We start from the raw sequence: 26772 nt of genomic DNA on the forward strand, positions 1-26772 counted from the left end.
ATGCAGCTCGAATGCTCGCTGTTCGTGACTCTTGCGCTATGAAATTGGTCATGATCTGATCTATGTCTTCACCGTAATCAGATTTTGACACCTCAAAGTGGTCCTGTCTTGGGCATCCTCTCTGCAGGAACGTGCAGCCTCAAAGAATTTGCTCTGCTCTCCCCTATGCAAGAGAGATGCATCCACCGAATGCAGGCAAAGTCATCCGTCTCGTTTGCGGAAAGCCTAAACTGCGTGATGACTGAATAGGCAAGTTCCAGGCCAGATCTCTCAAAGTGAGTTCGCGTGTTGGGCTCTGCCTCACGTTAGTGCACCATGCTGAATGTATCATCAGCCCACGATAAGGCTCTCGTCTGCCTACCGTTTGCAGCAGCGGTCTTATCGTGCTGCAGGGCTGATTTTGGCGAATGCTATATTAGAGAAACTCTAGGCTTCTAGCAAACAGGCTTGCTGTGACCCAAAGCGAGTAGCGTCGACTGGTTATCCTTCGTTCCCAATTGCTTACTTGGAGACCCCAAAAGTCTCACCAATCGGAAGGTTTCGTAGTTTCTTATGGACGTATATGCAGGTTGAAGGAGTTGATCCTCAACGACTCCACTTGATGACGAGAGAATACGAAAACTTTGAACAACTATTGTTACAGAGTTGTGGGCTACAGGCAAGAAGTGCTCGTTTGTCAATGACGTCTCCAATGTGTCAGTAAACTTTGGCGTCATCGATCCTAATGTCAATTACGCAAGTTTTAACATGGAAAACAGCATGTCCACTCTCCTCGCTGCATTCCGTCTCACCTTTTCCTATACCGCTGTCGCCTGTACTATGACGTCTCTCCATGGTTCTTTTCAGTTGTGGCTCAGACATGGTTGAGAGTCCAGGATTAAAGTTCACCTTCTGCGACCATTATCAACGACAAGACTACTACGGCTCTTTGATCTTGAATGATAGCTCTGATAATGGTGGCTGAGCAGTTTAGCTTAGGCTTGATGCAGAGACACTCAAATTAGATACTTGTACAACAAAAACACGGCGTTGTGGCAGAGACAAAGAGCTAGGTATTTTTGGTTTTTTCACGTGGTAGCACGGTCCGCGACACGTTCTTGTTGAAAGCCACGACATCGATCTATCGATATCACACGTTGATAGATCAGAGTACAAGTCATGTCTCGCAGCGGAGGAGTGCAACGTGCTGGTGGCCAATGAGAAAATTTTGGGAGCGGGAATATGAGTTGTCTTGTTGGAGTTTGCGATGGATCAGCTTCCTGATTAGATTCCGGTCCGGTGCTGGTGCTTCCTTCGAAGGAGTGACTTCCGTACTCTTTTCCTTCCTGCTCTGACGTGCGGACGTATCAAGATTATTTCAGCATCCTACGATCTGCATGTTCGCTTCCTCTCATCCACTAGAGCATCCTCCACTCTATCTCCGTCTCCATCCACCACTCTCGTCCACTACGACTCTCCCATCCTGACAATCCTTCAAAATGGAGGCGGATGAATGAGCGCACACTTTGGGAAGGCGGGGACGTCGCCGACATCCTGTAAACCCTTCCATCAGGCTAATGTTCTAAGCTTGCAGCAACGATTCCATGATGCAGAATTCTCATTCGCCAGCTAAAAGCAGCAACGAGTGTTCAAACCTCATCTCCATGATCATGAACAGACCCTGTCGATGCGCAGGCTTTTTATGAAAAACTATATCGATTTCGACAATAGCAATATTTCTTGCATGCAAATGAGTAGCATTGCTCTGACTCAACAGGCGTCGGCTCTTCCCACAGCATCTCCTACCGGCTGGAGCTGTCAAGCCCAGACTGACGCGGCATGACTTCATGACTTGATTCATGAACAGACGCATGGGTGGAGAGTAGACTTTGCGCCTCCGGTTCCGCGTATGTTGTCAAGACGCCAGCACGAGCACACGAGTTCACTCAACAGTCAAACGAGCGGTCCGAACTGAACGGCACGAAGTCAAAAAGACCAACACGATTCAAGAGAGAAAGAGGATAATCTCTCGACACACGTATAACATGCTAATCTAGCCTGTGCGTGCTGGGTCAATCTCTGCCTCGAAAGAAGACATACTGCGCTTGAGAAATCAGACAGGTAACGTTTCATAACATGATGCTCACACGCAAAAGCCCAAAAAAAAACCCCAAAGAGAGAATAATTCTGAGCGCACAGTGCATATACATACAATGATTCGCGCAAAGGCGCAACATCGTAAGGGCAGTTGGTTTGACTCATGAACGCGCTGACAACGCAGTCTCGCCACAGCAGCAGCATGTGCGAAGTGTAGTATGAAGCCTCAGAAATTAAGCAAGGTGATATCAACCTCCATCTACGCGATGGAGTCATCCTCTTCCTATCATTATTATGTGTTAAAGTATTCTCATCACAGGCTCCACAGGGAAGAGGAAACGAAGCCAAGCAAAGGCCACTTGCAAGTTTTTCACACGATGGACGGGCAAGAGATCACCTGACCGTACTAGGCAACAAGGCCAAAATAATAAGGCAACAACATGCGACAACAAAATCTTTGCCCGATGTCCCTCAACTCTTTCTTTTTCTTTCTTCGTGCAGCCGGTGCGAGTTTGACCTGAGTTTCCCAAAACATTGTTGCTTTCGCTTCGCAAACACCTTCCCGCGTTGGGAGCGGAAGTGTCACTCGTCTCACCGTAGACAGAATCGATCTCGATACACTTTGCGCTGTTGACCTGAAAGTCCCTTCCGTCCGCTCCCATGAGGGACGAGGGTGATTGAGTGGCACTGGCGTTGGAACAAGGGGTCGGACATTCATCATTTTCACACGCGCGCTTTTTTTTTCCCTTTCGCAGCGTCCTAGACAGTGCATGGACCTGGCCAAGTTCCACAGCACTTTCGTGTGCCTCCGTCCCTGTAATGGTGTCTTGATGATCCGGGGTACCTGCACTAGTTTTTACGACTCAGGCACTGCAGCTTATCCTCGGGGCACGGTTTTGAAGAGGTTTAAGCGGGAAAGGCATCCATGTGCACATGCCTCTTCTTCGCTTTTGGGCCCGAACATTTTGAACATGACCGCGGGCTGCCCTGCTCTCGACGGCTTTTTTTTTTCTTAAACCTTGTAGCTCATCAATCCTCAGATTCTGGGGTAGCTTGACAGTTCTGCAAGCCTCGAACATTACTCGAAACATTGACGCCCTTGACGTGCATGTACGATCTGTGAGCGACGGAGTCGCGTGGTCTACACATGTGCGAAAAGCGCACTGCCGCTCTCCACGACTCAAGACTGATACTATTGCCAATGGGATCGACTCTGGAAATAGACTTTTAGAGACTGGCCGCAGATCACATGGAGAACAGACACTGGACGTCGACCATGTTGATGGCGAACCAGGCTTTTCACCATACAATAAGGCGGCCAGGACGCCACCAGCTCTTCCGACAAGGGCTCGTAATGAACCCCAGATCTTCATCCTCTTGTACGTCTCAATCTCTTCGTGCCAATTGTTGCGCCAATAAGGTATGCTAGAAGTCCCGAGGCATTGTGCTTGCAAGCATATGGACCAAACCCACGAAGCAGCGTACGGACCGGCACAAACACTTTGAAAACCTATCAGATAGGAATCACCCGATTGCCACCGTCCCAGGCATCTCTTGTTTCGAATCATGCCATCTCCGTTAGGACCTCGGAAGCAGCAGCTACCATTCCATGCCGCATTTTGGAAACGTAAACATGCAATGCTTTCATGCTTTACACGTCAATGTCGTCCGTGAGTGCTTACCACACTTTTCAAAAAACCGCGCGCAGCTCCACTTCAGGCACGTTTCACCACGACTGCGTTTCCCAGCACTTGGAGGCCCAAGCAACGCAATGGACATGTGCCCCCAGCCCGCTCGTCCGGTCCGATCCATGGCTTTTTCCTAATTCTGCAACGCAGACCGACCCGTGTCCCCATTTCCTCTATGGACCTCGAAGGTTCGCTCGTGGCAACGAGGACCTGCAACCATAGCACCGGAAGGATCGAAATGACAGCGTTCGCTTCGCTGTCTTTTCTAGAAACGCACTAAGGACTTTTGCTAGATCGTGACAGTTGTGTCGAAGGTTCTATAACGCGAGGGGTCGACGTTACCTTCCCGATTCGGAACCCCCCATCCGTCCACACCTTTTGTTCCTGCAACCCCACGAAGCATGATAACAAGAATCCGTTGCGAGACATTTTCTTGCCTCAAGCTTTTCAGCAATGGTATTTGGTTATCAAAAATGTTTTGTTGCCCGGCTCGTTGTGGCGCCGAAGTGTTTCTTGCTGCTTTTGCGTGTAGGAGAAAAAAAAAGTCCCGAACTACCGTTACATGAAACATTGCGTTTCTTTTTTTTATTTCCTTTTTTTTTCTCTTCCACTCTTTATTGCAGGCAGTGACATGCATGAACACATTGTCAACTGGGTACCACTCAAGTGCTCCGGCAGTCCTTGTGGGATCCAGTTTTGTGGCTTGCGGTCCGCTGCCGACAGGCAGCCGATGACAACGGCCAGGTGCGCTATGAAGATTGAATATCTCGCTAGAGGACAATACGCAGGGAAGCAAGTAGGCGTGACGGAAACAGTGGTCGATAAGTGAGAGTCTGACCTCAGGCATGTCTTCCGGGGGCGCTACCCGGTGGGACGTTAATTGAATACTTGTGGGACCTGGGAGGCTGTCATCAAATTTCAATACTTCTTCCAGGTAGGAAGGCTGGAAAGCTTGGCATTTGATGAATGAGAGGACTAGGGCCGTGGAAAACATGACCAACACGATACGAAGGTGCTCTGAACGTTGATGGATGAAAAGATCAATCATCTGTCAGTACGGCGACAGAAAGCTCCGCAGCTCTAATTGTCAAACATTTACTCTAGGACCTCTTCCCTCCTCTCTCTTTCCCTATCTGTGTGTGTGCATCAAAGAAGTATCCAAATCTTCTCTCCACGTGTTGGCCATCACGACATCATGAACTGCTGGTATGCACATTATTGCTCGTTAAATGCTGAATGCTACAAGTGTCGCAGCGAATATAACCAACGCCTCAATGCATTCTCATCGTACTCGTCTCTACTTCTTTCGTCCAAGTCCAAGCAACTTGCCCAGTTTCGCCTCTTTCTCGCTAGCGCTGAGCTTGCTCTTTCCCTTCTCATCTGTCTTCGTTCCACCTAGCAAACCTCCAAAGAAGGAGCTCTTGGGCTCGTCCTCTTCCTCTCTCGGCTGCTCGACTTGGAGTTTCGTCGCTCGCTTGAGATATCTACGTTACAGACGTCAGCACCATGCCGTTGATAATGACCTGGCAATGTTCCTAAATGGCAAAGGACTTTGGACAAGGAATCTATCCAGGCGAGGAACTCACTCATCATTCAGTGCAGGCTCCTTCTTAGCCTTTTCCGAGATTTCATGGCCCCATGAGACGTACACGAGCGTATTGCCAGTCCAACCGAGGCCTTGGATGAGCTTTTGCGTCGAACTAGGGGGTATTACGACAGATTTGCCTCTTGCATCGCGATAGCTCAGCGTATACGGCTCGCTCGGATACCTGAGAACGTCTCCCATGGTTGCGAATAGACTTCGTGCAGTATCGTCTCGTGTGAACGAAGTCTGGATTTGTGTCTGGTCTGGCATTCTAAAACGCACTGTTATCGTGCTCACGGCATTAAGCTTCGCTTCCTTTTCCAGTCTCTGAGCTTCAAGCTCTTTGTCGGACAACAAACGCTGATTCCTGCCCATCATCTCGAGTCGCGACTGGTGCAACTTTGCATGGTCGACAGTTGGGATCTTGCGTCAATGTTAGCAAGCATCAACTGGAGTAAAATCTTACATGTTTCTCTCGTTTGCTCTCAGAGGAGATGCACGAGTAGAAGGCTGTAAAATCAAGAGGGGTCAACGTACATAATCCTCGTCATTATGTGGTAACGACGTTGTTGAATTTCCTTCGGGTGCTAGAAACGCGGTAATACGATTGTTAGAGGCAGCAGATGTGGTTGGCTCCGCAGGCGACCGTTCTATCTGGCCTTCCTCCACTGGTTCTGATGTTGGTGCTGATTTCTCTGGACTAGCCGTTCCCGGAGGATTACTTTGTGCTTCAGATGTTGACGGTTCGACAGCAGGAGTCCCAGAGCTTTGTTCGGCCGACTTTTGAAGAACGGCCTTCTCATCCTCCTTGAAATACTCTGATATCTCCTGCATGGCTTCTTCTAACGGTTTGCCACTGTGCTTGTAGTTCAGTCTCAGTAGCGCACTTCCCGAGGTAACACCAATTTGTGCCAGCGTCTTCTGCAGATCTACAAAAGTAGACAGTTCTCTATTCATGAGTGACAGGGTCGGCATTTCGTAGAACAACCTTCCGGCGCCATAGGCACCTGTGTTGCGTTCCGTGATGGCTCGCTGCGTAATATTAAGCGGATACGGAGCTCCTCCAGCTGTACCACTTTCGAATCGACGCAGAATCTGCCACAGCGTTGTGGATGACGGGAATTTCTCTGTTAGGCGTAGATTGTTTTCCGACTGTGGGAACTGGAGGGCGACATTGATAACAGACGGTGACTTTGAAGATTGGACAAGGTCAAGCTGAGCGCCTGAGGGAAGGCCGGACAGACGATAGGTCAGCGACAAATCAACTGGCTTCTTGTTATATCTGCGTAGAGTTAGTAGTTGCCTAGAACAGACGACAATCTGGGCCACGATGAGATCATGTACCACATAACCCAAGCACAAGGAACAGAGCCATATAAATATTAGAATATCTGCGCGGTACCGCCTGCTACAGACATGCAGGTTCCGGTCTTGTGGAGTCATGTAGTAGTAGTAGTAGCAGTGAGAGTAGTTGCCCAGCCAGCTCGAACATACTTTAGACCAAACTGCTCGCTTTTCAGTCCAAACTTCGAACATGCTTGAGACAGTACATCGCTCATGTACGTTTGCGGAGTGACCTTTATGGTCGCCCTCCTTGCCGTCGTATCAATCACGACGACATGAGACGCCATGCTGCGCTTGCCCAAGCAACCAAGCTCCCGAATCCCACAAACGTGTAGAAAGCGTTCCGCACGCTGTACAGGTACGGCCGACGATGCGTGCGCTTCAGCTCTCGCAACTCCTTCTTGCTAGAGTGGGTGTTTAAAATCAGCCAGGTAAAGGCAACGATGTGGAGGATATCGTGCTCGCGGGCGTTGATGAAGAGTCCGGGACGGTGGGGAAGATTTGCCATGAGAAGGTTCCGTGTGCAGGCGGCGAGGCTGACGTGCGCAGAGGCTCAGGTTGCCGCGGTGTTCATACGCTCATGGCTTTAGTTGGCTCAGCGATGCATGAATCTCGTGGAAGCTGGAAGAAGCACAAGAGGCCGAAGATGCTGAGCTCGCGGATTCGGTAGGGCCTGGGGGCGCGCGGAGGCTTGCTGCCCGTCCAGCACGTTCGGCGATCCGCAGGCAGAACGGGCGCGATGATGACGCCGTGCGCGCTGGGCAGAGCCGCAGGCACGCCGATGGCTCGCCCACATCTGCCCCTCCAAAAACAAACGCGCTCAACGGAACAGTTCCCACGCCAGACACCGTCGAAGTCGAACTCGGAAATTCGTCCAGCATGTCAAAGAATAGCAAGACTATAGAGATAAGTTCGGCCCTGCAGTTCAACACGCTGCTGGCCAGCTCCAAAGCCGTAGTTGCAGACTGTGCGTTGCTGCCTGCGCAGATGTTGGAAGCCTTTCAAGCACACCTTCAGCTAAGCTACTGAAGATCCCCCAGAAAGCTTCTTCACTTCTACGCTTCTCCATTGGTTATCGACCGAACGACTGACCAGAAACTTTTCAGTCTACGCTGACTGGTGCGGGCCCTGCAAAGCCATCGCGCCCTTGTTCGAGGACTTCTCCGCAACGTACTCTCGCAAAGACCTCGTAACCTTCGCCAAGGTGAACACCGACAAGTTGGCGGATGTCGCCGCTAAATATTCAGTTAGCGCCCTGCCCACCTTGATCTATTTCGAGAATGAGAAGGAGCACACCCGCATACAAGGAAGTAGTAAGCAGGAGCTGACCAAGCTCATTGACCGCTGGAAAGCCATAGGTTCGGGCGCAGAGGGTGCTGGCAACAGCAGCTCAGCGTCGACCTGGAATGGCGCTTCGCTCCCTCGAGGCATGGCAGATGTCACCGAGCAAGTCGACATTAAGGGTTTGGAAATTCGGAATAACGACTCAGAATTTGGAAACGCGCGCACTCTGGTCGATGTCTCCAAGCCTTCGAGCTTAGGTAGCGGTAAGGCGAAGGCAGCGTCTGGATCTTCGGACGGGGCAAAGGACTGGGTAGAGAGCGACACCGACCCGGAGCTCATGATCCACATGCCCTTCCAGTCGACCTTGAAAATTCACAGTCTCCAAATCACCTCGGTAGTGCCCGAAGACGTGGACGAGGATGACGACGAGACGCCCATGCGGCCGAAAACATTGAAGCTCTTCATCAACAGGCCAAACATAGTGGGTTTTGACGAGGACATCGAGCCAACGCAGGAGGTTACCATTCAGGATTCGGATTGGCAGGATCATACTGCTACCGTTCCTCTGCGATACGTCAAGTTCCAAAAGGTTTCGACATTGTAAGTACCGATTGAGGTTGACTCTGTCGAGTTCGCCTTTCGACACCGTTCTTGATCCCACGAATAGATCGATCTGACGTTTCTCCGCAGATGTATATTTGTCGTGGAGGGCAACCGCAATGCAGAGAAAACAAGAATAGACCGTATACGTATAATAGGCGAAAGTGGAGAGAAGCGTGACATGGGTAAGCTCGAGAAGATCGGTGATGAGGCCGGAGAGTAGATACATACTTATCAGCATTACACCCCAAACCAATAAATATCGACCTCATCCCGGCAGGCTGTGTCTTTCAGAAGCGAAGTACGTTGTATGCGGACCATGAAGTCGCAATGCTCACTACGCGCATTCGCAGAGATGACGACGAGAGTATGAAGGAGAACATGAATCAAACTTTGAGTACTACAAGAAAGCGTTTGCAGCCATAATCATGCCATTTGCATTTTTCTCTCTCGCACGAGCTAATGTAGCTATGCTATGCCATACAGCCCTTTCATATATGAAGGAAGAAGCACTTGCCAGTTGCCATACTCCGACCCGTGTGATTGATGTTTGTCAAGTCAGCGAACTCACACCCCTCTCCTCCTCATCTTTGACCAAGACAAGACAGGACCGCGACAGGTCCTCGATTAGCGAACGCGAAGAATAGCGTCTCTATTTAATGACCAGCCCTTCTCGATTCGGCGATGATCTTGGTCATCTCGTCCACCTTTCTCTTCGCACGGCCGAATGACCCGAGCCGCTTCTTCGCCAGCTTTCTTGCGCGCTTGTCCTTGCTGTTCCTCAACAATTCGATGACGCGGCGTTCATAAGGTGCGAGGCCAGAGACTTCACGCACGATCTCGCGGACGAACGATGTGCTGCCCGTGTGTCTTAGTATTACACGTCCTCACGCTGGTCCACACGGGTGGAGAGGGGAAAAATTTACCGCTTCGAGAGGTGACCCTTTGTTCTTGAGACCTTGGGCTTTGGCTGGTATGGGGTGACTTTGCTGTTTGAGAGCAAACGCTGGTTAGCCTTTGGATGTCTATCTTTGCGTGTCTTTTCTTGCGAAATTTGCTTCAAACTTGTCCGGGTACGAACGATGTGAGTGCTGGGAGTCTTACTGGCCCTTGGTCAGACCGACGGCAATCTGCTTTGCTGTTAGAACTGGCTTATTACTATATGTCTCAAATACATACGCCGCTCTTTTGCTTGACTTCCTTCGGCATCTTGGTAGTCGATTGTCGTGGATCGCAGTAGTTCGTCGTCTTAGAAAGTACAACCAAAATCTTGTGTGCGAAGGGTGGCCCGTGCCGCAATGGACACCTTGATGCCTTGCAAGTATGTCCGTGAATCACGTGATGAAGCAAAATCATGCGTTGTTCGCTCAATCGCCAACGATGGATATCGCAAACTGGTGTTTCTTCAGAATGTGGCAGTGTCATAGAAAAAATAAGCTTCAACGAATCGAGAAGATGTTCTGTGTAAAACTTCCAGATTTTATTATCATGACTGAACTGATTACAGGATGGAGGTACACTGGCACGCACGCGAAATGCCATGTTATGAAGAAGACTCTACTTTTTTTCTGAACATGTCATGATCTCATTTCATCATTAAGATGCTATTAATTTCGACGCAGACCATCCGAAACATTCCTGTGTCACCATTTCGATGGGTATCAAGCGACTGGTTTCCAGAATGCCAAGAGGAATTTAGCAACTAGTCTTGACGTGTACCTGTCCTTGTTCTCGTTGAGGATAGCAACTTGCTCCCTGAAAACAAGATATTCGGCTGCAATACTTTATCAGCACATTATACTCGCAACATAGCGGGAAGAAGAGACTTACACTTTTCCTGGACGAGTTCATAAACACCCTGAACTAACTGCAATGCATTTGGACCAAGATCTTCGTGCACTTTTTGATCACGAATATTTCTAAAAGGGTTAAAGCCACGATGATACTTCCACCTGAAGAGTGTTGCAAGAAAGAAAAACTTCTCGTCGATAATACGGCAGGCATGCTCAGCACGCTCCCTTGCTTCCCAAGAAGTAGAGTTGCCCATGAGTTGATCGGCTTCTTGATAAGTATGGGCAGTAATCTGAATTGTTTCAAACGCCATGCCAAGTCCAAGGACCGCGACGAATGCAGAGCTCCATTTGGCGCCGCCACGAGATGAGCGTAGGACCTGCTGGAGCTTCTTGAGCACGTTCTCCATGCTTTGTATCCACAATGACGTGTACAGATATTTGAGTTGACGATTGGCTAGACGTGCAGTGGTAGCTTTGCCATATGTAACACCATTGGCAGCAGTGTAACGCAAAGTAGAAAGAAGATGCAGGTCGCTGTTAACGATGGTGGATGCTCGTGAGTAGATATAGGTAATTACTTGCAGCCGCATTATTTCTCTTCGGAGGTTTTTCTGCAGCACCCATTAGTTCCACAGCTCAATACTGTGAGGGGATGTCACGTACTTCGTCTCGCTGTGCGGGCTGGTACTCGAAGATGAGACGGAAAAGACGCGACTGGAAATCGTCCTTCTCGAACTTGTAGCAGCGTTCAACGAACCTTTGCAGATTCACGGGATTGTCGACGATATTGTCGATGAATCTCTCATAAGCATGACGATCTTCTTGCTCAATAGCAAGCATGGCGAGCGGTGGACTGCCTTTGTTAACCCACTCCCGCTTGCCTGTCCTTTCATCGAGCACGCCTTGGAGATGTCGCACAAGCTCGGCCGTCTTGGGTTCGAACTCGCAGAGCTCGAGCTCCATCGGGGCTTGGCCCCAGATTATGTTGATCCGAATCTTGATAGGCTCACGTCGCCAGCGTCGGACGTGGTTTTGCATGAACTCCTTCAGAACTTTTTGATCGCCGCTTCGAGCAAGGAAATCTGCGGGTGTCAGAGATACAATTGGACACCTAAGGACCAAATAGAACTACCTGGAATGAAATAGGGCCGAAGATCGTTGAGCTTGGTGCGATCGCAGCCAAGACCATGTTCCATTTGCGCACGCTGGTGTCGCTTCTGACAACGGTCACAGATAAGACCCGGTGAGCACTACGCGTGTTAGCGTTAGGGTTTAGGAACAATCAAAAATGACTAACAGAATCACGCTGAAAACAGCAGACCCAGCAAGAGCCTTCGTCTCTAAGCTGCTTCGCGCGAGCAGCGACCTCACTACTGAGGTGCATGCCAACGGACCGGCCGCCGACACGCTTCCCTTCGCGTTGCTTTCCAGCACCGCTGCTTAGCTGACGTCTAATGACGCCACTGGCGTTAGGATATTCAGAGACGAAATTATCGGGATCCTGTCGCATCTTGTTTGAAGTTGGTGCTCGAGATCGCTTCGCGCTCAGTTTTTCTTCCTTTGGAAGTGTTGACTGGATTGCTCGGTTGTCGTCTCCGTACGCTGTAGATACCGCTTCTGACTTATCAATAATCTCATATTCAGACATAGGGGAGTGGCTCGGATCGCGACCAAGTTGCTGTATTGCAGCTGAGGGATCGATAAAAAGACTCTGGGGACTAATGTTGTAATCCTGATTGACATATTCAGTATTCACAAACGCGGTTTGTATCAGCCTTGGTGTTTGATCGAACGTCTGATTATAGAGGTGATTTCGATGGTCGGCGGCACCACTGCTGCTTGCAGACGACGAAGACGGGACAGCTTGAGAGAACATTGGACTTCGGCTAGAGTCCGGTGTGGTGATGCCTTCTACATGAGGTGAGGAATCATGGGATAGAACTGAGGGAGCATAAGAAGCAGCAATTGAATTCAGCGCATTCGAGGCTGCGTGTGAATTCCAAGCTGAGTTTTGCGCAAAGGATGAACCAGCGAAGCGATGGGGGGCTTCGAGGGACCAAGTTGCACTGGATGGCTGCGTTGACAGAGGGGGAACGGAGAGAGCATCTTCTTCTGCTGGAAGCTCATACTTGACGTTCGGTCCATTGATCCACGGCTGGTTGTGATATGTTCCAGTGGTTGTCATGCTTCCGATGTCGTTGCGTGCTAGAAATGATGAGCCACCCTTCGACAAGGTTTCACCGAAACGTATACACTCACGGAGCTGACCAACGTGTGGTGGGACGCTCGCTTGGGTAGTCTGACCCAAGGGCAAGGCCAAATCATGCTGCGATTGCTCAAACGACATGTTGCTGCCTGAGAAAGAGTGTGACGCAGTCGCCATGAACGTGTGGTTAGGAAAGTCGCCCGTGTGGACGAACTGGTTGTTCATCTGAGCAGCAGACACGAGATCGGTGGAAGTAAAGTCAAAAGCATTGTCACACAGAGCGCCGTCAGTTGGATTTAACTCCAAGGGCATATTTTGGGGCGAAAATTGACTCCAGATGAAGTGATAGGAGTCGCTCGAAGCCGACCGGTCAAGAGGCTGACCGGCAAAGTCGAGGCTGCCATTTGGACCAGATCGGCTAAACTGCCGCTCTGAAAGTTCCAAGTGCGAAGGTATAATGTTTGCCATAACCAAAAGAAGGGACGCCTTTATGGCTCCATGAGGGCGGGATACAAGAGAGCGATGGGAAGATTCAAATCGTCGCAATGGGTAAACTTCGTGACCTCAGATGAGGCCGCGCTGGGGCTGAGTCGCTGTGAGAGCAGCGTGCGGCTGACGGCGGAGCAGCGATGCGGTGAGCTGGACCTTTAGGGCGAGCACAAAGCCATGCCTAAGTCTTGCGGGGAAAGAAGTAATTGCCTTGAGGACAAGACGGGTTGCGCACGAGAGATTGTAGAGAGTAAGGAGAGAAAGAGACGGCGCATCGCAGGCCGCACTGCGATGGTGTTCACGGTCAGAGCTTGACCGGAAAAAGCCACACGGGCATGGGAGCGATGCAGCGCAGCACACAGTTCGGCAGAAACGAGCTAACTTAGACGAGTTGTGCTCTCTTAGGTCATCCGATAGCCTGCACAACGGCATCACTTGCGGGGGGGTTTGCGGCCCTTCGCCATGTTAAATGGCGCGAAAGCCATCCTTCTCGATGCTGCACGCCCTGTTGGAGCGTCACATCTTGGAGCCGTGGCAGCCCAAGTCTTGAATCATCTGTGCTTCTGGGCCCGCCCTCTGCCGCCGCGCGCAACGGTTCGCACGATCAACCTCCTCGTGCTTTCCAACGACACGCCTCAGTATCCTCCGATTGCTCGTTTTCTCCGCGTCTCCGCCACCCGTGCTCACCTCTTGCACAGCATCCTTGGTTACACTCTGTCGTGATTTTGCTCGTATGTGCCGTCCTCCATTCCGAGGGGCGACAAGCACAGCCTCTTCTCTTCCGCAAGGCTGGCAACGAAGCGGAACCACGTTGCAGTAAAGCTCTCTGCGCACACGGTGCTACTCTGCCAACCGGCGACTTTGTACTGCATGTTATCACTTTCATTGCACTGGGACTTCGAATCATGAATCCTGCTGCCCTTGCGAGTAGGAAGTCCATCGTACCGGTCTGAGGCTGCCCAAAAATGGCTCGGACTGAGCAAAGAACTGGCCGGGCCTTACCTGTCACGCGTCCTCGCTTCTGTACTTCAGCGACATTAGCCGTAACGAGAGTCGGACGGGTGTTTTCTCTCCACGGCCAGACTAATTCTGCAAGACTTAGGCCTCTTCCGGCAGGATGAGAGGCATAAGACGCACCCTGGGTCTTAATGGCCTTGGACTTATGACGAACGCACAGCCTCTCCAGCGTGTCGCCTTCTTCGAGCCAAATGCAGCCGCCCAAGTATGCTTTTTGTGTAGTGGCAAGCCAAGTATCAACGGTTTAGGAGTATCCCGTAGCGTATTTGCTGCGTCCTGCTACTCAGCATCCGTCTTCGGATGCGCAATCAACACAATCTTACGCAACAGACTCTTGGAAGTATCCAAATAACGGTCGGATTGACCTATCCAAAAGCGGCTGCGACAGCCTGTCGTAAAAGACGCAATTCTGGTGGGGACCTCTGCTCGTGACGGATGACAAGAGCTTTGAACCCGACTTGATTTTTGGTTCCCAGCTTGCTTTAGACTGCATAGATCGGCTGGTGATTGTGACAAGCTGACGCTGTTGTTTTATATCTTTCAACAGACTTTACGGAGAGACCGCGCCGTGCATCTGGTGGCGAAATTTGTCAGATCAACAGAAGATCTGCTTTCCAAGGACCTCGAGAATCAACCCGATCCCTTTTCCGATCTGGTACTATGTCTATTCCATTTTGCAACCTAAAGAATTGTCTCGTGAGCTAAGTGATACTTATGACAGTTTGATCAAAGTTAAGTGTGGGTCATGTGGCGGTGAAGACACTAATGCACGCTAAGCATCGATTCAGCCTACTCCGTCCTGTATACTTGATTCTTTTCTCAACTCGAAAGACCACCAACACAGGAGTAATGTGTTGGCAAGGAAACCCTTTCTTCGCAGGATAAGGCACTCGCATAAGACACGAGTAAGATTTCTACGTAGAATGACTTCTCAGACGCGCTTTCTGTTAAACGTATCTAGAACTACTTCAACTGAAAAACATGCTAGACCTTGAAAATACACGTTTGATGACCGACAAAATAACCATGGCAATCGGGAGAACAAGCGAGGCGCATACTTTGATACCATTCACTTCACCCCGCAGTTATGAATACACGGCTGAGCAGACTTCTGCAGCTGCTTCGCTAAATAATAAAGCTAGATCAATGAGGATCACCGGTGAACGCCACTGATAGCTGCAAGATTTGCAGACCACAAGGACCAGGCCAGATCAGTCGTGGCTTTTTGAAGATTTTGGAGCTTGCGTTTCTTTGTCCCACCCAAAGTATAGCCTGCGATAATCCTGCGATTTTGACGACTTGCGAACGTTCTTCGACCAATGTGCTTCTAGAGGATTGGACAGTTCGATCAAATGACCAGCGAATATTAAATACAGGTGCTAGTTTCACGTTCATTTACCGGGAGAGGCCCATAGTCTTATATGAAGATCGACTTAGTCCTTTTTGCAGAGTTGAGCTTCGTGGAAGTTACCAGATCTCTTCGAGCTCTGATGCATCGCAACATCTTGCCGGAAATCTGCACACTATCCATCTCATCGATCAGTGCCGTTGTAGACGCGCTCTGTTAATATGCTCGGTGCTTCTTTGCTGACCGACATCGATGGATGGTTTGACCGCAATCTCCGATCATTCGCACGCAGCTCTGCACAACGTGCCAAACCCCCCATCGAATGCAACAAACTTGAACCCTCAACTCGGTTTTGCTGCAAGCTATACTTTCTGTAGGACCAGTCAGCAGCTTCTACATAGCATAAAATGTGTGTATGAAGCCGAACTATTCGCATGGACATTGTCTTAAGTTTTGCCCAATCGTATTGAACCACATTGCTAGAGTGCCTGGTCCAACTCTGTGTGAGTTTGGCTTCCGTTCAGGCGGCATGAATTAATTCTCTTGAACCCCTGTGGATGCTTGTTTTTACGTAGCGTTTTCGAACATTCCTTCAACTCCATCGTAGCCAAGACCATCATGCTATGACCTTCTCTTTTGATGCTCTCGCAGCAGGTGAGGACGAGTTCAGAGTCAAGATCCTGGCTAATGACATCAGAGAATGCACATTGGTGTGCATTCGTTTCGACGACCAGAAGCAGCTGAGAAAAGAATGCTGTGTTGTTTTCTTGCCGTACGTTTGATAGGTAGGTCGAATTCCTGAAAGCGACGCATTAATCATAATATTTCTAGAGATTAAGAGGACAGAGAACCTACGGTTGCCACATGCTCATAATTTCTATATTCTTATTTCTCTTCACACCGCGATAATGTACAGTGACTAGCTTTTCTTTGAGCAACGAAAGACAAGCGTGGGCCTGAAAGCCAAGGCAGGCGCAGTACATTCAATAGGTATAGAAGTGCTCATCGTCCCATGTGGTCGATTAGACCACACACACGCACGGTTCGACGAGCTTTGGATAACTCGGGTGATCGAATAGGAGCAGCAGCAGCAGCAGCAGCAGCAACAGCAAAGCTTTTGGGAGACGATAGGACAGGGGATATCATGAAGTTTTCACTTGCCAGCACCGTGCCGAACTCGAACTGCTTGATAAAAAAATGGGTTCTCAGTCAATTCTGACATATTACTCGCTCTTCGGGCTGCCATGTTAACTGTGCTTTTGATGATCACTGGGCGCAGCAACCGTACACCAAGGCAAACAAAAACCAATCCTTCAACGCAAAGCTCATCCAGATATGGAGCAACCGTACCGACTGACAACAACGAGAACACCTACACCCACCTTCACGCTCATGCTAACATTTTACATTTCTGATGTATGCTAGTCCAAAAAGAAAATGGAGTGGCTCGTCATAGCCTGGGCACTGGGCTTTTCACTCATCTTCTTGGATCGCATCATCTGGCACCACTTCCTGGGCAACAACCACCCGTCTGGTCCTTATGAGTTGCCCGGGTTTGCGCATGTCTTCAACATGTTGCTAGATGACGGACGATGAAGGGGTAAGAAGAGCTTTTCCTGGCATGGGTGCTATCTTTAGAACCAATCGATCTCACAGACCGTCGACATAATGAACAGGTATGTACGCCTCGGCGAATGCACCTGCCAGCTCAAAAGCAGGTTTCGTGATTAGGAAAGAAAATTTTACAACGCACGGGCTGTAGGCCATGAACTCGTAGAATTGGCCTCTGTTCAAGGATGACAAAGGTTCGACAACCATTTTGGAGGGGAGATGTTAGCATACGAGGTGAAGTTTTGGATTGGCCTCTAGCACCAATGACACAGGTCGAGTTCAAGCTCTTGTGCATGTTTCCTCATTGACGGTGGGGCGTTGTCAGTTCCTCTTGATCTCGACTTTTTCTGTGCAGTTCAAGACGGGTCTTTTCATTGGTCTCCCTCCTTTTCCCTTGGCGCATCTTTTCTTAATTGAAACGCTTTTGAAGGAAAAAGTGAGAACAAATACTATTCAGAAATTCTCAGAGCAAGAAGGACATGCTCTCATAGACGTGGCAAACCATCCCACGCGACCACATACAACTAAAGAGAAGAGTAGATATTCAATGTATGGTATGCTTACGTCTCACGCTCAAAAAAATAAAACCGAAGACGGAGAGAAAGAAGAGCAGGAAAAGGAGGATGACAACGGGGAGATTTGATCATACCACGGGAACATCACGAGAGCATGGGATGAGTCGAGCTAACAGAGGTTGGCTCAACGCAGGCTCTGGATGACACGCGGCAAGAACTTTGGCAAAACCTTTGCCTAGGGTTCAACGCTCACTTGTTGTCTGGACTTGGCCATATCGGTCGAGGGTCAGGCTCATTCGTATGTCTTCGTCAGGCGTGGGATTGAATGCCCTGAAGATAGTAGCGTGTTCCAAAGAGGCGACAAGCACTCTTCCGACGACTCCGACGAAGCAGTCGACGACGGGCAAAAAGCACGACTCAAATGATGGAGGGACAGCACGGTGGTCTGTGGGCGACGCAGTGCAAAGCGATTTGTACAGAGTGAGCGTGTTTAGGTTAGTCAGGACGGTCTGGCTGAGTGTATAAGCCATATTGGGCGAGTCAAGCAGGGTCGGAACGTTCCACAATGGTCGAGCCGATTCCGATAGCTTTGACGGGACGAAGCAAAAGCAACGAATGAGAATGGCATCGGAGGCAGTTGAGTGCCGAAAGGCTGGTTGGGTGGTCGCTGCTGTTCCGGCGCACGCTGAGAAATGGGTGGCCATCATGGACTGAACGAGCGCAGAGTTGAGAAGAGCGCAGGGGTGTCAAGCCAAGCCAGGTCCCGTTTAGGACCAACCCCTGATCACTTCTTCTGACTTGGCGTAAAGCCTCCCAAGGGACGGCTCCGCTGTCCGAGTGTGAATTGTTATTGAGCACTCCGTACGTGTGCTTTTGAGTTTGTGTTTGCGGACGTAGCTGTGGGAGAGTGTGTGACACGCATGACGTTGAGGCACGAAGGAAGTGCCATGCAGAGCTGCACAATTGGCCGTGGTGTTCCTGGCAAGACGAAAAATGGAACGAGAGCAAGAGAGAGGTGAGAGGGAGAGCGCGCGCGAGCGGACATGAAAAGACGCAAACGAGACGGTTGCGGATTTTGAGCCTTGCGAGCAGGCGTGATGCGTGAGAGAGCAGCTGAGAAAGCTTCCCGTGTGGGCACGCTGCGGCTAAAATTATCAGCCCTCTCCACTTATATGCACTGACAAGATTGCGAACTGTGGCGTTGCATGCCATGGCCTGGCACCGTACGCGCAAGGTCAGGGCCGGCAAACAGCGCAGCCCAGGAAAAGAAAGACGACGCCGATGACGATGGCGATGACGACGACGATGATGATGATGATGGCGGCTGTGGTGATGGAGTAGGCACGGTTTGGCTGAGCGCGAGGTGCGGGCGGGTCTTGCGGACAGAGCAGAGCGGGCGGTGGTGTGCGGTGCGCGGACGCGGGCACGACGCTGGCAGGTCGGAGGCTGGGAAAGACACGGCCGTCATTCGACACGACGGCGGGGCTTGCTGCTCGGGACGGACGGAGGAACCACACGGAGTCCGGTCGCAGCGACAGTCGTCCGCAGCAGCGGTGCTACCAGGCACCACCGACGACACCGTAGAACGGACGTGCTGGAGGGAGGACGCGAGGGTGGGAGGCGCGGGCGAATGTGAGCGAGAGCAGTGATTTCATCGCTGCCGATCCGCGGGTGGCGCTGGGGAGGGTTGAGCTGGCAACCGCAGCGCCGGCCCCGGGCGTGTGCTGGGCCTGTCCTGGGCCTGTCCTGGCCTGGCCGCGGCTGGTCCGTCGTGCCCATCGCTCGCTCTGGCGCCCGCGAAACCGCCCCAGTTGGCGTGCATCACACACGCCCCCTCGTCTCGCTGTTCTTCTTCCTGATCATTGTCCGTCTTCTTGCCTGTATTGTTCACTCGTTCTTCTCTTCTGATCCTGCCTCGACGACCTACGACTCCGCATCCTCGCTTGCTTGTTCCCCCTTCCCTCCAGTCTTTCGTTTTAGCAAGCTCGCCCGGCCCAGCTCCGTCTCCGTCCTCTCCTCTCCTCTCGTCTCCCTCTCCCTCTCCCAACGCCGTGGCAGCAGCAGCAACATCATCACCACCACCACCACCAGCAGCGGTTTCTGTTCTCGTCCTTCCCGTCTTGCTTGCCTTTCAAGCACATGCCTTCATTTTAGTCTTCGGTAAGTCTTTTCTGCACTACCCTCCGCCCTCTCACCGTCGCCGGTCCCAGACGTGCCAAAAAAAAAAGTTTGACCTTGGCTATCCCCGAACTCTATACTCCGCCTGTCGTGCTACCAACGCCGTTGTTCCACCTTCTGCTGCCGCCGCTCACGTCTTGCGACGTGCTTCGTTCCGCCGTCTCACTCTGCACTCCACGCGTTTCGTACTGTGGTCGGAGCTCAGCTGCTGGCCTGCCGACGCCCTACGCCCATTCCGGCAACCTTTCACAGCGACAACGCCTCGGACGTCTGTCTCTACGGCCTCGATTCGCTTCCGTCCTGGTCTCAGTCATCCCATTGACCATGCCTCCACGCTGTTGATGGCTAACACCTGCTTTCTGTCACAGCTACCCCGTGCTACTGCTCGGTTGGGCTTGTTTTCGACTTAGACCTTCATTGCCGAGCAGCACGTAATATCTTAATTCGACGATCGCCTCAAACGTTTCTTCGCTTCACTTTCTCCTTCGACGACACGACGACACGACCTTCCAGCACCAATGTCAATACCGTAAGAAAGCTTTCGTCATACCAAAGCCTTCGCGAGAAACCTTCGCTACGTAATCTTATTTTGCCCCTTGCGCCACGCCAGTCCAACACCGCCCTCCAACACCATGGCTCCCAACCTGAAGAACATTCGATTTGGAAGGCGTAAGTCTCAGGGGAACAGCATCGACGAGGGCAGCCCAGCCGCCCCCGTGTCCAGTTTCAGAGTCATACCTCGCGAAGATGCGGCCAAGAAATCCACCAGCAGTGCCTTGGACTTGAGGAAAGCAGCCACTTTCCAGCAGCCCAGTCGACAGCCTTCGTATGAATACGACTCTGGCTCGTCAAACAGGTACGTGACAATCCAAGGAAGATTTGTCATCCGCAATGCCCCCACCTAGTGCCGCGTCCTCGAGATCACCTCCCCCCCCCTAATCCTCGTTCGCATTCTCCGCTCCGTTTTGCTGACCGTCTTCAAAGGGGCAGTAACAGCAGCGCGTCCACAGCACCTCGTTCTCATCTTTCCGACAATCCGAACACTCGTTTCAGCTCATCGTCGACATTACAGTCTCCAGTTGAGGCTATGAAAAAGGTAAACCAATCACTCACGATCACTTGAGCAAAGCGTTTCCAACCGGCTGGACAATCTGTGCTACCGAATATGTTTTTTTTGTTTGTTCGAAGGCCTACACATTTGTCCAAGACTGCTTTGTTCCCGTACACGGCCCAATGGGTATCATGCGCTAACATCAAAAAATCTAGGACCGTTCCCCATCACCGCACTTTCTTAAACTCGGCGAAGATTTTGACAGCGACTGGGGTGATCTTTTTTCTAGCATGGACAAGCGAAAGAGCGGGGTGTTGAATGATTCAAGTTCCCGACCTTTGACGTTGGGTCGAGGGGCAAGTTCTCTTGGTACACATAGCCTTGAAGCAAGCGCGAACTAATGCAACGACAGGAATCCGAACCTATCCTTTCCAACCCGCCAAAGGCGTTTGCAAATAATCAGAGGGCTACTCACCCCTCGCCGCCGCTGGGTTATAGCAGAGAGATGACGGCATCACCACCAACACAGTGGGCTCGCCGGACGTCGGGAGATCGACTCATCTCCTCTCCGGATCTTGGTTCAGCGGATTCACCCACGGATGATGATCCACCCCCTCTACCTCCAAAACATACAACTGTCGCCCGAGACTCGAAACCGTATAGTTATGGGTTGCTCAGCGATTCGGCTGACCTGTTGGACGAACCTCCGTCACTTGCTCATAGCACATCCGTGCGATCCCAAAATTCATTCACTCGCTCCGGTGTAAATGAAGATACAGACGCTGCTCTCGTCCAACAGTCAGTGCGGGCGATGAGGGCGTCGACCTTGGAGCGCTCGGGAGTCTATGAGAGCAGCCCCTTGGCTCGCAAGGAGGTGAACACGTCCGAGTCCCTTGCGCCTCCCCCGTCACGGCCCCTGAATGGCTCATCCGATACCTCGTTGAAAACCACTTCGTCTTCGTCGAGTTTTACTCACCAAGGAGAATCTGGCGCTTCGTCGCCATCCAATGGCACAGGTGCCAACAAAAACGACAGTGCTCGGTCAACACCGCGGGCGACGCCAGCCGAACCAGCAAGGGACGGCACGGAGATGTTTGATCCAGAGGTTATGCAAGCTATCCATCAAGCCAACCATCAGTCCGACAACCGTCAGATGCTGGGTCTGCCGACCGAGTCCCCTCCAAGGCTAAACGGCGCCAAAGTGATGACTATGGCAGATTTTAACAAAGCCAAAGCGAACACGTTATCGACCTTTGCATCAAAGTCTGCCGATGAGGGTTCTGACGATGGATACGAAGATGACGACGATGACCCTCAGATTCAAGCACAGAAGAAGAGACTGGAGGCTCAGAGAGAGGCCCAGCATGCCATTTGGAGGCAGAAAATGAAGAAGGCCATTGGCGATCAGTCGACACTGCCGCCGATGAGACCGGACTTTTTGCGTGCGAATCAAAGCGCCCCCAGCTTGACATTCAATGGCGAGCCGCAGCCGGAAGAGGAGGATGAGGACGTTCCTCTGGCAATCCTGCAAGCTCACAACTTCCCATCAAAGAGCAAGACTCCTGACCCGCGATTGAGTCAACATTCGTACATTGGCATTCAGGACCGACCGTCGTCGCCGGCTCGGAACTCGACTACAAATCAGAGGGCAAGTCAGCTGCCTGTGTTCGCCAGAAGGCTGCCGGAAGATCCATATTTTGGATCCTCTGACTTGTCAACTCCAGTGAAGCGCGAGTCTTTGGCGTTCAACAAAGGTCGAGCTCAGTCAATGTATGGTGCTGCTTCCGGGCCTCCGCCTGGAGTGTCCCCAGTCCCTGGAATTCCTCCGGGTGGACTTGTAGGAGTTATTGCCTCTGAAGAACAAGCCAGGGGAGCAAGGCGAGGCAGCCCAAATCCACAGACGGCTATGGGCTTTAACATGCCGGGCGTTGGGACCCTGGGAGGTGCGCTGCCCATGCAGTTGCCATCAGCTCCTATTAATCCAGTATCTCAATCCGACATGCTCCGCAACCAGCAGATGCTCGAACTCATGCAGCAAAACAATTTGATGATGAAAGAGATGATGGAGATGCGGGCACAGATGCAGATGATGCAGATGGGAGGTCAGATGCCTATGGGACCTCAGGGAATGCCAATGGCTGGACTTCCGCAGCAAAACCGGCCCATGAGCATTATTGATCAGAATTTGAATCGGCAAAGCATGGCACCAAGCATGTATGGTCGAACGATGAGCTTCTTAGGACCTGCCCCCAACATGTTCCTAAATCAGCCAGCGGCCGTCGGGAGCGGGGCAAGAAGCGTGATGAATGTACCTGTGGGCAATTTCGGCCGGCTCAATGACGGATACACACCTTCCATCGCCCCCAGCGAACGCAGCAATATTGGGCAACCCGCCCGGTACAAGCCAGTCAATTTCGGCGATGGCGGCTCCACGGTGACGGCTGGCAGCACTCTAAAGCTTTCCCAGGCACAAACAGGCGAGAGGAAAAAGTCTGGTTTCTTGAGCGCTGTGATCCATCAGGGCAAGAAGAGCACGTCAAAAGGAAAGGAAGACGACGACGATGAGGAAGCGTGGGGAACGGTAAGGAGAAGAAGATAGTGGGATCCTAGGGACAGATCCGTAATAGCACATCGCCTGTGGACTTAATTTCTGCTTGCATCTTGGTGGAATAAAATTTACTTGTGGAGTACTTCACTGTTCAAAGTATGGGTCACACTAATCTTCACTATACGCCTGGCGAGAGGAAAGCTTTGGGTACTTCGCCACAACTTCAAGCAAGTTTTAATGCTCACTGTCATTGCATCTTTGGGTCACGCATTCACTGGATTTTGGGAATTTCAAGCGACACTTCAGGACCTGTCTCATCGATTGGTACGCATTTGCTGGCATTCTTGGCTGTATCTCATTGAGATATTTTTTTTAATTGATTGTCCTTGTTGGATACATGCTTTTTTGTATGCGGACTTGGTGGATTAGGTGGACTGAAGCTCGGTGAAAAGACTTGGGAGGCGGTAGCGAATCCGCGTCCCTTTATAGTATTCTCATAATTTCATTAACTCCGCTTCCATGCCACAGCCAAGCTTGCAAAGCAGTTCCAAGCCGTTGTTCTGTCGTAGGCGGGACAGCCATGCGCGCGCTGTGATAGTACCTCACACCATTCCTCTCCCAACCTCTTCAGAATTTGCAGAGCAAAACTGTGTGCATCGCCGCCTCTTGGTGGGCAGGGCCCGAAAGGATGGTTCAACACATTGGGTGCAGATGCTAGGATTTTGCCTGTGGAACCAAGTGGTAAAGGTTGAGAACGGAGAGGCCAACGCTTCAAGAGAAACGGAAGGACGGCCGAATTCTCCAGTACTTGATTGAACAGCGGACGTGAAGAATATGCGAGACTTGCGGTAGGAGGTCGCACTGCCTTTGAGACCAAATGTCAGCCTGCTGTCTGGAACGTGCGATTGAGAGTTGGCGGCGAAAGAGCATGCTCTCCCGCTCGGCTTTTTTTTTTTTTTTTTTTGAATTTTATTTTATTTTATTTTACTTCTGCTTTTCGTTGAAGGATATAGATGACGTATCGGCGCGAACTTTCACGTGTTGCTAGCATGGTATTTCCCTACTGTCGGCTTGCGCGCCCTCATCGACCGTCCGTCCCATCTTGCAGCTTCTTCGAATCTAAACTTCCAGACATGTCAGGTTGGAGAACGGGCGTCACGGTCGTGCAGCTTGACTTGCGTCGCACAAAGTGCTTGTAAGTCAAGCTGCTGCAGCATCAGACGACTAGGCCATGGATGTCATCCATCTCGCATGTTGTACCTGTAGAGGCGAATTTTTTGCCGATTGACACGGACGATCATCTGCGAGCAGTGCAAGACTCCCAACTCAGAACATCCTTTAAAGTGAAATCGGCGGCGGGAGATGTGAGTACGTCATCGCCAACTGGATTCTAGCTCGTCGCCTGATTCGAATGATATGTACAGGAAGACGAGCATCGGCGCATGCAAACGGGGAACTGAAGCCGCTGAATCGTGCTGGGTATGGAACCGTGAATTATGTGGTCGGCGGATTGAGATAGGGCCAAAATAAGAAAAAGAAAAGAAAAGAAAAGATGCAACTCTGGAGCTTTTTACCTCAACGTGGTGCTCTGGGTGTTGACGGGGCAGACCCACTCAGAAAGCAACACTTACTAAACTTACTGACCTTCCTAGCCTAGCCATAGCTTGTCTCCGTAACCCGTATCTCGTGCCCACTCGACGCCGCCGGCAACGAACGCTCCTTTTCGACCCAGACACCTCTTCCCAATCATACACAGGCCTTGTTCTTTTATTTTTCCTCGCGACGAACGCAGACACGCGCAAGGGCGCTACAGACGAGGAAACCATTGACGGCCGCGAGCTCCTCGGGTGTTCGACTGCTTCCGCACAAACGAAACCTCTCAAGCTGTCATCGAGTTCGCGACAGCTTTTGTCTGCGTCGAACGCGCGCGCTCTACACACCTGCCCACGACAAAACAAACGTGCGCCGCTGCAAACAAAGCCATCATGCCTACTGGGGTCAACTCCTTCGCAACCTTCCTCATCATCGGCCGTAAGTGCAGACGTTTGCGCAAGCCTTGGGCGACACACCCAGCTCACACCCAGCCTTTTTGACAGCGACATGCTTTTTCCTTGGCATCCTGTTCATCTCCCTCCCGTATGACTACAATGTGCTGTGGCACATGCCCGTCGATCGGACCCCGTACTTCGACCGGCTCGAGGAGCACCTGCGCTTCCTGCATGCCAGCCCGCCCCTTATCAGCCGCGTCCTGCACATAGTAATCGGCGTTGGCTTCGTCGGCTTCATCACCAAGCTCTACAAACCGTCCGAGTCCAACATGCTCTTTGACGGCGCGTCCCTTGTTCTTTACATGGTCGGCATCACCATTTACATCGCCAACATCGTCAAGGGTCTGCGGGTGGTCACTGAGGGCAAGTACGATATCGACGTTCTCGAGAGCGAGGTTACCGCTGCGCAGGCGGAGCTCTCACAATTCACCGATGGTGGACAGGGCGTGGTGGTCATCGGCAGGGAGGATAGCCTTCGGGTTTTGGCTGCCAGCAACACCATCCTTGCTCTAGTGTTGATAGGCATCCTGGTCTTACAGGCTGGCCAGTGGTATGCACAGAAGAAAGAAGAGCTTGAGATCGCCGAGATGAAGAAGACGCAAGAGGAGAAGAAGAAGACCGTGGCCAAGAAGAAGCAGTAGGACGCTGGAGATCCGTAATGCCCTTGCCTGGCGCACATGCTTTTTTGTTTCATTTTTGTTTTTTCATTTGAAAAGGAGCACAGCATCAGATGTTGATAACATAAAAATTTTTTCTTCAACTTAGGTGGGCTTCGACGCATCCTTGAGGTGTGGGTTTTCGACATGGCTGGCATCGTTAATGTAGCTTATACCCTATTCCTATCATGAGAGAGATTTGGGAGTGACAAACGAAGCAACAAAGCTCAAGGTGGCGCGGTTCACCACCCCGAAAGAAGGAAAGAATGAATTAATGCAAAAAAAGAGATATATGGTTTGCCGTTTCTTGTCTTACTTCCTACCCTTTGAATGCCTAGAGATTGAGAAACAATTCAACACGTTTACACCATTGCTCGTGCAGCCTCAACAAGGCACACGACGAACAATACGTCCTCCAGGATCACGACCCGGGCAGGATGAAAGGATTGAAGCGATTCACATGCACAAATCTTCTGCAACACTTTATGCGAGAGCACGATTGAAACCTGCCGAGAGGTTCAAACTCGTCCCTCGCTCCTTTTGCGAAACATCTGTAGAGAGCCGTTCCTGTTGATTGAAGAGCTTGATCGCTTCGTTACTTGCGTGCGAGCCTTCCATGCAATGGGATTTTTCCCAAGAACAATTATTGTCACCGCCTTTGGACGGAAAGTCGGCCGTGAGAGGACGTGTCGGTATGCATGGCCATGCAAGATCCATCGCGGAATGTTGGTCCAG

At 51.1% G+C, this 26772-nt stretch overlaps 6 protein-coding genes across 7 annotated transcripts; 3 read left to right on the top strand and 3 right to left on the bottom strand.

Moving 5' to 3' along the window:
• Window positions 1–4804: 4804 nt before the first annotated feature.
• Window positions 4805–7429, bottom strand: PV09_05507 (uncharacterized protein). The gene is made up of 4 exons (XM_016359025.1): window positions 6844–7429; window positions 5887–6631; window positions 5351–5772; window positions 4805–5248 (listed from the first exon to the last, which is right to left on the bottom strand). Exons 1-4 carry the CDS (start codon window positions 6978–6980, stop codon window positions 5062–5064), a joined length of 1491 nt encoding a protein of 496 aa, XP_016213164.1. The 5' UTR covers window positions 6981–7429; the 3' UTR covers window positions 4805–5061.
• Window positions 7430–7484: 55 nt separating this feature from the next.
• PV09_05508 (thioredoxin) lies at window positions 7485–9065 on the top strand. The gene is made up of 3 exons (XM_016359026.1): window positions 7485–7660; window positions 7800–8577; window positions 8668–9065. Exons 1-3 carry the CDS (start codon window positions 7573–7575, stop codon window positions 8798–8800), a joined length of 999 nt encoding a protein of 332 aa, XP_016213165.1. The 5' UTR covers window positions 7485–7572; the 3' UTR covers window positions 8801–9065.
• PV09_05509 (60S ribosomal protein L36) lies at window positions 8946–9850 on the bottom strand. The gene is made up of 4 exons (XM_016359027.1): window positions 9757–9850; window positions 9682–9707; window positions 9504–9566; window positions 8946–9435 (listed from the first exon to the last, which is right to left on the bottom strand). The coding sequence occupies exons 1-4, from the start codon at window positions 9784–9786 to the stop codon at window positions 9234–9236; spliced, it is 321 nt and encodes a 106-aa protein (XP_016213166.1). The 5' UTR covers window positions 9787–9850; the 3' UTR covers window positions 8946–9233.
• Window positions 9851–10038: 188 nt separating this feature from the next.
• PV09_05510 (uncharacterized protein) lies at window positions 10039–13362 on the bottom strand. The gene is made up of 6 exons (XM_016359028.1): window positions 12630–13362; window positions 11668–12575; window positions 11503–11620; window positions 11034–11452; window positions 10408–10981; window positions 10039–10351 (listed from the first exon to the last, which is right to left on the bottom strand). The coding sequence occupies exons 1-6, from the start codon at window positions 13042–13044 to the stop codon at window positions 10239–10241; spliced, it is 2547 nt and encodes an 848-aa protein (XP_016213167.1). The 5' UTR covers window positions 13045–13362; the 3' UTR covers window positions 10039–10238.
• Window positions 13363–19389: 6027 nt separating this feature from the next.
• PV09_05511 lies at window positions 19390–23862 on the top strand. 2 transcript variants are annotated; one of them, XM_016359029.1, is made up of 5 exons: window positions 19390–20037; window positions 20103–20590; window positions 20719–20830; window positions 21001–21141; window positions 21198–23862. In XM_016359029.1, exons 2-5 carry the CDS (start codon window positions 20367–20369, stop codon window positions 23382–23384), a joined length of 2664 nt encoding a protein of 887 aa, XP_016213168.1. In that variant the 5' UTR covers window positions 19390–20037; window positions 20103–20366; the 3' UTR covers window positions 23385–23862. The 2 variants fall into 2 exon arrangements, with proteins under 2 accessions (XP_016213168.1, XP_016213169.1); XM_016359030.1 differs by having other exon boundaries at window positions 19390–19716.
• Window positions 23863–24785: 923 nt separating this feature from the next.
• On the top strand, window positions 24786–26403 carry PV09_05512 (uncharacterized protein). The gene is made up of 2 exons (XM_016359031.1): window positions 24786–25364; window positions 25430–26403. The coding sequence occupies exons 1-2, from the start codon at window positions 25319–25321 to the stop codon at window positions 26020–26022; spliced, it is 639 nt and encodes a 212-aa protein (XP_016213170.1). The 5' UTR covers window positions 24786–25318; the 3' UTR covers window positions 26023–26403.
• Window positions 26404–26772: the final 369 nt, after the last annotated feature.

The sequence above is a fragment of the Verruconis gallopava genome (assembly GCF_000836295.1).
Source record: "Verruconis gallopava strain CBS 43764 unplaced genomic scaffold supercont1.17, whole genome shotgun sequence".
NCBI lineage: Eukaryota > Fungi > Ascomycota > Dothideomycetes > Venturiales > Sympoventuriaceae > Verruconis > Verruconis gallopava.